At 36.6% G+C, this 13,098-nt stretch overlaps 1 protein-coding gene across 3 annotated transcripts in view; it reads right to left on the bottom strand.

Moving 5' to 3' along the window:
* The window catches only part of LOC129245127 (neurofibromin), a 54,728-nt gene that overhangs the window by 11,674 nt on the left and 29,956 nt on the right, over window positions 1–13,098 (bottom strand). For 2 of the 3 annotated variants that reach the window (XM_054883132.1, XM_054883141.1), the window contains exons 25-28: window positions 12,778–12,980; window positions 12,516–12,702; window positions 12,274–12,439; window positions 576–694 (exon numbers count right to left, since the gene is read on the bottom strand). In XM_054883132.1, coding sequence (XP_054739107.1) covers window positions 576–694; window positions 12,274–12,439; window positions 12,516–12,702; window positions 12,778–12,980 — 675 coding nt within the window. Of the gene's footprint in view, window positions 1–575; window positions 695–12,273; window positions 12,440–12,515; window positions 12,703–12,777; window positions 12,981–13,098 lie in introns of those variants that run through there. The other variant, XM_054883150.1, reaches the window with a different exon arrangement.

Below are 13,098 nucleotides of genomic sequence, written 5' to 3'. Positions count from 1 at the left end.
CTTCGTATTATCAAATAACATACAACATTTATCTGTATGTGTGTGGAGTGTGTATGTAAGTTTACTTAATATTAACTTCTTACATACAAATATACATATGTATGCATGTATGTGTATTTAAATTTACAACAATAATTAAGTACAAATTTGAACATTTCAATTTCAAAATGAATGCAAGGCGTGATCATGTGGTGTGTGTGTGTGTGTGTGTGTGTGTGTGTGTGTATGTGTGATGTGGCCTTTTTGGTTCTTGTGTTCATTAGTAGCTATGCAACTGATAAAACTCCATTCTACACATGTACAATATGTATCCAAAATTAAAAAATAAGCTTGGCAAAATTTCTATATTAATTACGTTTAAATGCGTTGGCAACATTTCTTATGGAATTTTCTTTTGTTTGTAATTTATGTGGCTATAATTAAATTTTTCAATACTTTTTAAGTGCGTGGCGTTTAAGTGGAAATTCTAGTATATGAATTTATGCAGTTTTTTGTTATATTTAATAAAGTTTTGTTTGTTTATTTTACTTATTTTTTTTTTGTTTTGTCAAGTGGTGCTGCTACAATAACAATAACTAATGTGATGGGCTATCGGTAATTCGATGTTTGGCGCGTGCTTTGCTGCATGAGGCGCGGCGCAAAGAACTAACACTGCCGCCGAAATTATCATGATCTAATGATTCCGATGAGAAAGCTACGGTTATTGGAAGAAAATATACAAATAGGAAGGGAAAAAATTTTCATAAGCAATTGCAACCAAATGTTTTCATTTTCATTTTTATATTATTTTCTATTAAATTTACGAATAGGTTGTAAAGGTAGGTGTGTATGGCTTCAAAGTGCGGTTTTCGTGCCAGTATGCATTGCTAATTATGTATTTAAATTGGTGTGAAACTAAAATGTGCAAACAAAGCAAAATAAAATGATGAGAGTATGTTGAAAATTTTTTAACAGATTATTAACAATGGATTCTGGTGGAGAAGCAACAAAAAAAAAAACAAAAACGGTGGATTCATGTAGAGGACAACAAAATAAAAAAAATACAAATTCAAACCATGGATTCTGGTAGAGGACAACAAAAGCGAAGGATTCTGGAAGAGAGGGCAACAAAATAAAAAACAAATCTTGGATTCTGGTAGAGGATAACAAAATAAAAGAACCCTGGATTCTGGTAGAGGGCAACAAAAACAAACAAATGATTCTGGGAGAGAGAGCAACCAAAAACAAAACATAAAACGGATTTCGGTGGATAGGACAACAAAACATATTTCTGTATATCGGCGATTTGAAAGCTTAGGAAACCCCGTGATCGGACAACGGATTCTGGTGGAGGCAACAAAAAAAAAACAAAAACAAGGGATTCTAGTAGAGGACAACAAAATAAAAGACACAAACCCTGGATTCTGGTAGGGAGGACAACAAAAACAAACAAAGGATTCTGGAAGAGAGGGCAGCCAAAAACAAAACATAAAACGGATTCTGGTGGATAGGACAACAAAAAATATTTAAGTGTATCGGCGGTTTGAAAGCTTAAGTCCAATTTTTTTGAGAGGAGATCAAAGTTTTCACTCTTCAACATATTTTTATGGTAATTCTGCATAGGAAACCACGTGATCGGACAACGGATTCTGGTAGACAGGATAAAAAAAAACGAAAAAAAAACAATAGATTTTGGTTGACAGGACAACAAAAAAACACAAACAATGGATTCTGGTTAAGGGAACAAAAAAGAAATCAAAGGATTGTGGAAGAGAGCGCAACCAAAAAAACAACAATGGATTATGGTGGATTTTTTTTTCTTTGTTCACTCTTGGGAGCATAGGGCCTCGACAAGGCTCAGCCTTGCGTTTGTTTCGTTAACAGCAGGCAAATAACAAGAAAATAGTATTCATTCGATTTGCACAAGAAAAACTGCAAAATATCAATAATTTAGAAAGAAGTTTTTTTTTTTTGTAACAATGAACTTCAACGATTTGCTTCACAAATATAGCAAATGAAAAGATTCCACTACAAGATTAATTTTATTGTAACCATAAAATGTCAACTGAATACCGTCCCGTCGCAATCGTGTTTAACCGACCGAATTTTCCAACGGCAGTTGCTCAGCTGTTTGCCATCTGTCAAATCATTACACATCACATGTATGCACACACTCGTCCAATCAGTCGTTTAAATGGCAACAAAGTAACATGAGCCGAGACTGTATTGATATTTTTCGTATAACAAACCGTTGTCATGACCTCGGTTACGTCAGACAATCAGCTGATTCTTTCAAATTCACTGAGAGTTGCTTAACGGTCTGATCATGGCCACACCTCTAAAAATCTTGCCACCGTGGAAACGAGGTATTCTTTGCATTCAGAAATTCTATGTAAAAAACAACGCGATTGAAGAAAATTAGACTCGACAAATGCAAGCACCTTCTTCGGTAGCACGCGGTCAACGGCCATGAAAATATTCTTTTCACAGATGAGAAAATTTTGACTGTTGAAGAAGTTTTTAATAAGTAAATGACAAAATCTGTGCTAATACTTCTAAAGACGCAAAAAGTGTCGTTCCAAGCGGGGTTAAGAGCGGGGCAAAAGTGTACCAGGAGGATGCCTTAGAAAGCGTGGTGAAGCAGTTGAGCAGTGCTCTCTTCAATCAAGAACGTTGGATCTTCCAGCACGATTCTGCTCCAACCCATGAGGCAAAAACCAACCAGCAGTGGCTAAAAATCAATATTCCTGGGTTCATAGCCGCACAAGATTGGCCGTCTGAAAGTACAGATATAAATCCATTGGACTACAGTTTGTAGACAGAATTGGAGAACATGGGCTGTCGAAATTTGGAGAGTCTCAAAGAAGTTTGGTTGGAGCAGCGATTTGAATTTCCATGGAAATCGTACGTGTAATAGCTGAATGGCCTAGTCGTTTGAAGGCTTGTGTAAAACCAAATGGTGACTATTTTGAATGAAAATTACAATTTTTTTTTTTCATATTTCAAACGGACCTAACTTGTAACAGAACTTACGGCAGGACTAAATATATATAATTGACGCATACACCCTTTTTTGTTTGGTAGGCCGGGCTCCTCCTCCTATTTGTGGCGTGCGTCTTGTTATTTGCCCCAAATGAAAATACCTACAGTTTTATGCCGCCTCTGAACGGCAGATAAGTTTTATGAGAAGCTTTTTCATGGCAAAAATAGACTCGGAGTGTCTATGTTGTCTACATTGTCCATCAATTAGTGTTTCGTGCCCGAAATTTTGAACCTGTGCACTTCCGAATGGCAGTCACGCAACAACTCATTCGGTTACGGCGGTCGCCCACGCTTCTATTAGACAGACGCTTCTATTAGATTTAGCTCACAGATCAGCAAGAGTATGAGGAGATCGTAGATTATGTTAGGTTGAAGCGCTTGTCCCGTGGAGCAGCTCAGACTCATAGTCCATTGTGATGCCGCGTGGGGAACTTATCTTTATCTCTCCTAAAACCAGTGCATACTTTTCAAAAATTTCAGAAGATCCCTGATTTCCACAGAACTGAGATTTTCGAATTCATTAAAAATTGTCTACCTAAAATAGTAAACCTACGACGGCATAGAACCTGAAGGTGCGAATCGTCTTTTCCTCATCCAGACAGCTTCTACAGAAGTCATTTGTTTGCAAACCCATCCTCTGGACGTGCCTACCTATTAGGCAGTGCGCCGTTATAACTAACTATAAATGTGCTTATTTTCACCTAGCAAAGATTCTGTGCGTTTAGCATTGAGAGTCGGACACAATTGTCGGGCGATTCTGCAGGTTGTTTCATTACGCACTTACGATTTCCTTAAATAAGTTGCTTACATGTTTGTAAGGGTATGCCTAAGTCATTGTCTGTGTACTCATCAGTCAATTTGGTGCCAATTGACCGATAGGAGATCGTAATGAGCAAAAAATAAATGTAACATTGCAGGTGACTAACGGATACAGTTTTCCGACAAAAATTTAAAGTCGAACTAGCACTTCAAAAGTACAAAAAAAAATTGTGAAAATAATGAAATCGTTGAAAAACTAAGTATATTTTTACTTGCGCCTAATTGGGACACTCGTAGGGTGTAGTAAAAATGGTGGATTTAAAAAGCAATGAATTTAGAAAACCATATATGATAATTAGACATCGGATTCTTATGCAAGTGCATATTTTTGTTTAACATCACATGAAGTTGGCACCTAGGTAGAAACTCATCATAATAAAAATTGAATTAATAGGATCCTTTTATGTTTTGCATATTTCCATATTTTTGAATATTTTTGCATATATACAAATGTTTACATACATATGTATGTACATATGATTTCATAATTTTTTTTTTCACTTTGCATTTCATTTCGCAGCGCGTAGCTACTACCACTGCTACAGGGTGGCTGATGAAAGCCGCTACCAAAAAAAAATTGAATAACTTTTTTTCTTTTTAAGTTATCTGTTCCATTTTTGTTTTAATTTGCAGATTGATCTTTAAAATTTATTAAAATGGATAACTGGGACACGCAAACAAGAATTTGGATAGTCCGCCGCTATCACGCACTGGAGTCCGTAGTTTTGGTACAGAGAGAGTACAGTCGGATGTTTGGCGACGATCCCCCGAGCAGATGGACCATAATGAGACTGGTGAATAATTTTGCTGAGCAAGGAACAGTCGCAAGAAGGCCTTATCATCGAAACCCACCAGTTCGGATGGAGGAAACGATCGCTGCTGTAGCTGCAGCTATACAAAGCAATCCAAGGGTTTCAACAAGAAGCTTATCTGCTCAACTTGGTGTCAGCCGACAGTCTTTGCAAACAATAATGCACAAAGATTTAGACTTATTTCCCTACAAAATTCAAATGGTTAACAAACTGAATGCAGCAGACTTGCCGATTCGCTTGGAATTTTGCCAGAAGATCCTGCAAATGGTAGAAGAAGACCAAAACATGTTAAACTGCCTTTTCATGTCTGATGAGGCCCATTTCGATTTAAACGCCAATGTGAACAAACAAAATTGTCGAATATGGAGTACTTCTAACCCACAGATACTCCACGAGACGGAATTGCATCCTCTTCGCGTGACAGTGTGGTGTGCGGTTTCTTCACGCTGTATTGTCGGGCCTTATTTTTTTGAAGAAAATGGTCACACCGTTACGGTTACTGGAGACCGTTATTTGAAAATGCTGAAAGAATTTTTCTATCCAGAACTACGCCGAAAGAGAATTCCTTTCAACTCTGTGTGGTTTCAACAAGATGGGGCAACGTCTCACATAGCCCAGACTGTTATGACAGAGTTGCGACGAAAATTTCCCAATAAACTGATTTCAAGAAACTCCGAATTTCGTTGGCCCCCCAGGTCGCCTGACCTTACTGCACCTGACTTTTTCTTGTGGGGTTTATGTAAACAAGAAGCTTATAAAACAAAGCCAACAAATTTGGATGAACTAAAACAATCCATTCGGGCAACAATTGCGGCTATTCCTGTCGCAACTCTCAAAGCAGCAATGAACAACTTTTTACTAAGATGCCGCACTTGTGTCAACGAGTCATTTAATAAAATTTAATGACCTTCAACTTGAAAAAAAAAAATAAATGAATTCCATACACTAAAAAAAAAGTTATTTGAGTTTCTTAATGTAGCAAAATTCATCAGCCACCCTGTACTTTGTTGTTCATTGCAGCTGTAAATTTATCTTCTCAATATTTGGCATCAACATATTAAGGGCAGTATGCAAATGGTGATGCAAAATGTTTGCACTGACAGTCATATGATATATCAAATGAGTTTCACTGTTCTTGTAGGTTTCTGGTTACTCTCTCCATGCTCATTGTGAGATGGAACACAATAACAAATCGTCTTGCTTGTATTTTTGTATTTGTATTTTTATATTGTTTACTTTAAAAAAATATATGGTATTAGTTCTGTTAGTATAACTGTTACTTTAATTGCTGCTGAGCATAGTTTTTGCTATACATTCAATATTTTTTATTAGTTAAGCAAATTTATATCGATATCGGTTGTGCACACGTTAACAGTTATAAAAAACAGTAACAGTAATAAAAAAAAACATGTCAAATATTAAAAAAAAAATCGTAACTTTAAAAAGTGGCTTAGTGAAATTAAAGACCTAAGAAGACGAAGACAGATCGTTGCTAATTCAATCCAATGCAAATTGTGCAACAAATTCGTATGTAATTTTTATGAAGAATTACTTTACAAATTACATATGTATGTTATGCCTGATATGCATTCCAGATCGGATGTTCGAGAAAATCTCAGCTAATGCAGCATACATATATCAACAAAATTTCATAAGAAAGGCAAGCGCATTAACCAGCAAGATCATGCAGCATCACCTGATAACTTTAATTTCGACCTATGCCAAGCGATAGTTGCTGTGAATATCCCTTGGCATGCATTGTCAAATACAACATTCAAAAGCTTCTTAGAAAAGTACACTAAACGTGTAATTCCAGATGAGTCTACAATTCGAAAAAATTATCTTACTCAGGTCTATGAACAGACCATAGAAAATATCCGCCTAGACATTGGAGATGAATACATTTGGATTGCAGTTGATGAGAGCACCGATTCAACCGGGCGCTTTGTTGCCAATTTCGTTGTAGGAAAACTTTGCGAAAATGAACCATCACATCACCTCACTTATTTTGCGGTTCAGAACTAGTGCGCGCGGATAGTGAAACTATTGCTCGCTTTGTTAACTGTTCGGTTCTTAAACTATGGCCAAATGGGACTAATGCAGAAAAAGTTCTATTATTATTAACTGATGCGGCACCATACATGGTTAAAGCAGCAAAACAGTTAAACGTGTTTTATGAAAACCTTAAGCATTTAACTTGCCTAGCCTACGGACTTCACCGGGTGGCAGAAAAAATTCGTTTACTTTTTCTAAATGTCAACGACTTCATTTCCGCAATGAAAAAAGTTTTTTTGAAATCGCCTACTCGAATAGCTTTATATAAAGAAATTACCAATAACGCCCCGTTACCACCAAATCCAGTTATTACCAGATGGGGTACTTGGATTAATGCAACTCTATTTCATGCAGAAAACTTTAATAAAATTAAAGAGGTACCTCATATAAATAGCTCGGAATGTACATATGTACATACATATTTCCATGATATTTCAATACTTAAGAATAATTATTTCAGGTTATTGAAGCTCTAACTTCTGATGCGGAGTGTGTTGATACTGTAAAGAATGCAATTAAAAATCTATCTTTGCTAACTTCTCTACTATTCATAAAAACACATTTTACTAACTTGCCACTCTCTATAAAGAAATTAGAGGAACAACGAATGAAGCTGGCTGAGTCCATTGGTGTGGTAACGGAATTCGAAAAATCATTGGGAAACGTTCCTGGGGACCATGGTATTAATATTCGCGAAAAACTATTGGTTCTATAACTTAATTTTAAGGATTTTCTGAGAGATGGCGTTACCAATATAAAATCGCAAAAGGTCATACATCAACTAACGTCATTGTGAGGCGTTATTATTGCGCTTTATTTTTCAGTATGTGTCATTTCGTTAAAGTGTAAACAATATTTTTTTTTGTAGCCATCAACATGTCAACTTTTGTGCCCACAAAACGCAAATTGCGGGAAGCATTACTTTTCTGTTTCAATTGGAAGAAAAAAGCAGCTGAAAGTCATCGATTGCTGTGTGAAGTTTATTACTCGATGAAGATTACTGTCAAACTCAAGAAGAACTAGCAAAATCATTGGGAGTCACTCAAGCAGCCATTTCAAAACGTTTAAAAGCTGCCGGATTCATTCAGAAGCTTGGAAATTGGGTTCCCCATGAACTGAAACCGAGAGACGTTGAAAGGCGAAAATGCATGGCCGAATTGCTGCTTGAACGCCACAAATTGAAGTCGTTTTTGCATCGGGTTGTGACTGGGGATGAAAAATGGATCCATTATGACAACCCTAAGCGCAAAATATCATACGTGAAGCCCGGCCAACCAGCAAAACCGACGCCGAAGAAGAATATTCATTGAGCCAAGGTAATGCTCTGTATTTGGTGGGATCAGAAAGGTGTGATCTATTATGAGCTGTTGAAATCGGCCCAGACGATCACAGGGGACCTCTACCGAACACAATTGATTTGTTTGAAGAGAGCAATCGCCGAAAAACGGCCGGAATATGCGACCAGGCACGAGGCCATAATTTTACAACATGATAACGCTCGGCCGCATGTTGCTCAACCGGCCAAAACATATTTGGAAAACAGTGGATGGGAAATTTTACCTCATCCGCCTTATAACCTAGACATTGCCCCGTCCGACTACCATTTGTTCCGGTCGATGCAGAACGCACTCACTGGAAAACGATTCACTTCAGTTGAGGGTATCAAAAATTGGCTCGATTCCATCTTGGCAGCCAAGCCGGCGCAATTCATTTGGGACGGTATCCACAAATTACCAAAAATATGGGAAAAAGTAGTGGCTCCAATGGACAATACTTTGAATGAAATATATTGTACTAAATTTTTATAATAAAGCTTCAAATTCACTCAGAAAATCCTTAAAATTAAGTTATAGAACCAATATATTCGCGATGACTATAGCTAAAAACCCAGTATTCTTTGAATTAAAGCAACTAGCATCAATTTTAGATAGTCCTTTGAGAGAACATACTGATGTATCAATCAACCATAAATTTTCGATGAAATTTAATTATGCCCCAATTACTTCTTGCGAAGTGGAACGCACATTTTCTGCTTATAAATTTATTTTAAATGACAAACGACGAAGGCTCTCAATAGAAAATTTGGAAAAAAATTATTATTACATATTGTAATACCGGATTTGAATAAAGGCGTAACTTGATACAAGTTTTGCACATATATGTACATACAGTAGAAGCCCGATAAGTGCAATACCGATAACTGAAATTTCGCGGAAAGTACAATTCGATTTTGAGTCCATAGAAAACTCGAAAAGAGCAATAAAAAATTGCAATTTTCGGGCGCAAAAGAATTCTTGTTCGAAGAAATTTTTTACTTAATACGGCAATGTATTTGCGTTCATCACGCGCGAAGATACAGCTTTATAGCTATGCACAGTTATGGTTTTCGGAACTATTGCGACCAAAAACACTGTTCTCACGCTTTGTGATTTTTGATTTTTACAAATAACTGTAAAATTGTAGCGCTGATATCATAAAATATGGCATCGAATCGTTTGTAACATTCAACACGCGTTAGTTTCAAGCTGGTTCTTGAGAGTAAAACAATCGTTCGGAGTTTGAATCATTTTTTTGCTTTCATCAAATAAACTCATGGGAAAAGTGAAAAAGAATCTACATTTTCTTACATTGAAAGAAAGAGATGAGATTCTCCAAAAAATTGAAAAAGGCGTTAAACAACGAGATCTTGCATTCGAATACAAAGTTGATTGCGCAACGATTTGCCGAATAAAAAAACAATCCCGTTCATTAAAAGAAAATGCATACAATTCATTTTCACTTGGAAATAAACGGAAAACTTTGCGGTTTGGCAATCATCCAGAGCTCGAGAAGCGTTTGTACCAGTTTTTCATGAATCAGCGGCGACGAAATGCTCCTGTTTCTAGCTTGATATTGAAAAGCAAAGCATTAAAAATATTTGATGAAATAAAAAAGGATGGAGAACAATTCAATGCAAGTGATGGATGGTTTTCGCGATTCAAGAAACGCTTCGGACTTCGCTATTTGACTGTGACTAGTGAATCATTATCTTGTGATCCAGAAGCCATTGAGCCATTTAAGGAAAAATTGACGGCGAAAATCGCTGAAAAAGGATATGTAACATCACAAATATATAATGCTGATGAAACGGGGCTCTTTTGGAAACTTTTGCCAAATAAAACCTACGTTTCGAAAGATAAAAAGAGTGCTCCAGGCAACAAAGTTTCAAAAGATCGAATCAGTGTTCTTTTGTGTGCAAATGGTGATGGCAGCCACAAAATAAAACCATTAACGATCGGCAAATCTATGAATCCGCGTTGTTTTAAAAATTTTCGTCTATTATGCTAGCAACAAGACTGCTTGGATGACGCGGGATATTTTCAAAAAGTGGTTCTTTGATAATTTTGTCGAAGAAGTGAAAAAATTCGCCAAAGAAAATGATGTTCCACCCAAAGCATTACTATTGCTGGATCAAGCCCCATCTCATCCGCCCGAAGAAGAATTAGTTTGTGGTGAGATCGAAGTGATGTATTTTCCGGCCAATTGCACAGCGATTTTACAGCCAATGGATCAAGGTGCTATTAACTTGACAAAAATTCAATACAAAACATTGCTAATGGAAACCATAATTAGTGAAAAAGATTCTTCTTTACGTGAACTATTGAAGAAAATTGATTTGAAAACCGCCGTGATCATGTTGAGCCAAGCATGGGGGAAATTGCTTCCTGAAACGATCGCTAAATGCTGGAAAAGCGTATTGGGTACAAGCTCAACAGTTGACGCGATTATTGAATCTAATCCAGACGATATGCCATTGGATATCGAAATTGACGACCCCCTTCTTGTTGGAGGATTACAACGGTTAAATGAGATGGTCGAAAACTATGTGGGTGAAGCAGACACAGATGAAATCCGCAATTGGGTTTTGGAATTAGGAATAGATGAAGTGGATAGTGAGGCCAATGAACCCGAAGATACTACTCAAGAAGAAACAACAGAAAAAGTCCAGCATGAATCGATTTTTGGCTGTGTCAATACAATTTTGAAATGGGGTGAACAGAACGATGTACTGTCATTCAATCAGATCGCTTGTTTGCATGATATCCGATCAAAAGCACTTGAAAAGTGTTACGAGAAAACGCAATCGAAAATAACAAAGTTTTTCCAAAAAAAATAATTGAATTTTGGAGCACACACTCATATGTCCTTCCGCATTGATCTCTTTGTATTAATTTCAATAAATATGTGTTCATTTTTCTTGAATATCGACCTTTTGATCTCATTAATTGCATTGAATAGAGTTTAAATATATTATTTTTCCCTAGGTATTCCTCGATCCACAGGAGAAATTCGCAAAAGTGCAATTTTTCGCTAAGTGCAATCATTGCTGAAATTTTCCAATTGTACTTATCGGGCTTCTACTGTATGTAGGTTGAAAAACTTTTCATTTTCTTTAAAATTCTAACATTCTCATAAAGTGAGTGATTCTTTGTTTCTCTGGGTTTTTTGTGGAATAGGCCCCAGTACCGCAATATAATAAGATTTTTTGAATAGGTCGATCCCTGATCCACTTCCCAGAAAAAAAATTACCTTAAACTCTAACTTAGCCAAAGAACTACCTTTGTAACAAATTAAAAAAAATATTTTTGAATAGGTCTGTCCCTGCTCGACTTCCCAGAAAAATTTTGAACTTTTTTGGATGCAGAAGTATTTTCATTTCTAAGTAGAGTATATCCTGAAAATTTCATAAAAATCGGTTGAGTAGTTTCGCAGTTAATTGGGTACAAACCAACAAACACATTTCATTTTTATATATACTATAGACTCTGCATATTTCTTGCATATTTTTTGCATATTATTTGCACCTCTTTTGCATATATTTTGCATATTTAATTTGCATAAAAATCCGATCTCTAATGATAATATTAAACATTTTATAGAGTGGCGAATAATGAGGGGTGTATTTTACGTTAATTTTGCGGGAGGCGCGTGTGTTGTAATTAAGCTTAAGAATATATGTATACGAATACGAATACGAATAAGTAAAATGTACATAACTAAGCGAGCGAAAATCAGCATTGTAATGTTGTGGTATATTTGTAGCTGAAGATGGTGAATTATGTGAAGGTGTTGCTTGAAGTGCGGTTGATTGTGTTTCAATTACTTTTGGTCGATTTCCCACTTGCATTTCGTTTTATATTCGCTTATAAGTAGCTTTATGTTGTGTGCTATATAGCCGCTGCAAAGCATTTTGTTTTGTTGGTATGAGTGTTGTAGTAGTAAAAAATGTTGCTTCCATTTTAGCATTTCAAAAGTTTCACATATCTCAACTAGTTATTTGCCACTCAATACGGGGTGAATAGGAAAAATTTAAATTGAGCTAGAAAAGCCTTAAATATGTATGTGCACGCGCAAACTGGGTACGAAATATCTACGGCGTTAATTTCCAACCGAACTCAACTAAGAAATACAACGAATTAAAAAGCAAATGATAATACCAATATACGTGTAATGTAACTGACTAATTCAATTCATTTATCGTTAATACGCAAAAAACTAAAAAAAAGAAATATCTGTGGCGATTTACCTTTATCTGTTGGTGACCCCAAAGTCAGGCTGCTCAGGCTCGAACTCAAATTGTATGGACGCGGTGATGGTGGCACGGGCACTGTCTCGTCACCCGGTAGACATGTCTCAACCATAGCCTCCAAGCAGTTGACGAATAGTTCAGATGATTCACCCATCATAATGTACTGGACGGATGTAAAAAAGTGTATATATGCATATTAAAAAAATTATTATTTGCTATTAATGAATATGTGCACTCACCTTCGTAAAGGGTCCTGCAAAACGCCAGAGTCCACCAAAACCGCAGCTTTGCAAGAAATGCAGCTGCTGCTGTGAAGGATCCTCGCTAGCAAGCATATTTTGTATGATGCTTTGTACTGAATTCAAAACGACTTGATCGTGTGAGACCGAGAGAATATTGTTGATCTTTTGATCCAGCAAGGAATGGCTATTCAAGTAAAGAAAGTAAACAAAGACAATTATTAGTGGAAGTCCCAATATGTATGAATGTGGGTAAACTTACATAACTGGAAAGACCTTGGGGAACACCACCGAACCTTCGGCCAGGTACTGATAGAGCACGCGCGTCTCATTCTCATCCGTCGAATATTTCACCAATGTGGCCAAAACGGTCAGCACTAATGCTTGTGTGGACAAATCGGAGAGTACTTCAGGATCCAGTAGCACATTCGACTCATTGGAGACGGATGAACGTGAACCACGTTCCTGTGGAGAAGAAAAAGTTTCGTGTATTGAAATCATTTACAAAGAATGGAAACTAAAATTATTTGAATCAGTTCTGAGATTAAGGAAAAATAAGCGTTTAAGGCAGTAGCAGTGCAAG

Source organism: Anastrepha obliqua, chromosome 1, assembly GCF_027943255.1.
Source record: "Anastrepha obliqua isolate idAnaObli1 chromosome 1, idAnaObli1_1.0, whole genome shotgun sequence".
In the NCBI taxonomy this organism is placed as follows: Eukaryota; Metazoa; Arthropoda; class Insecta; order Diptera; family Tephritidae; genus Anastrepha; species Anastrepha obliqua.
The sequence above is the reverse complement of the archived record's forward strand: the minus strand, read 5'-3'. Positions and strand labels throughout refer to the sequence as shown.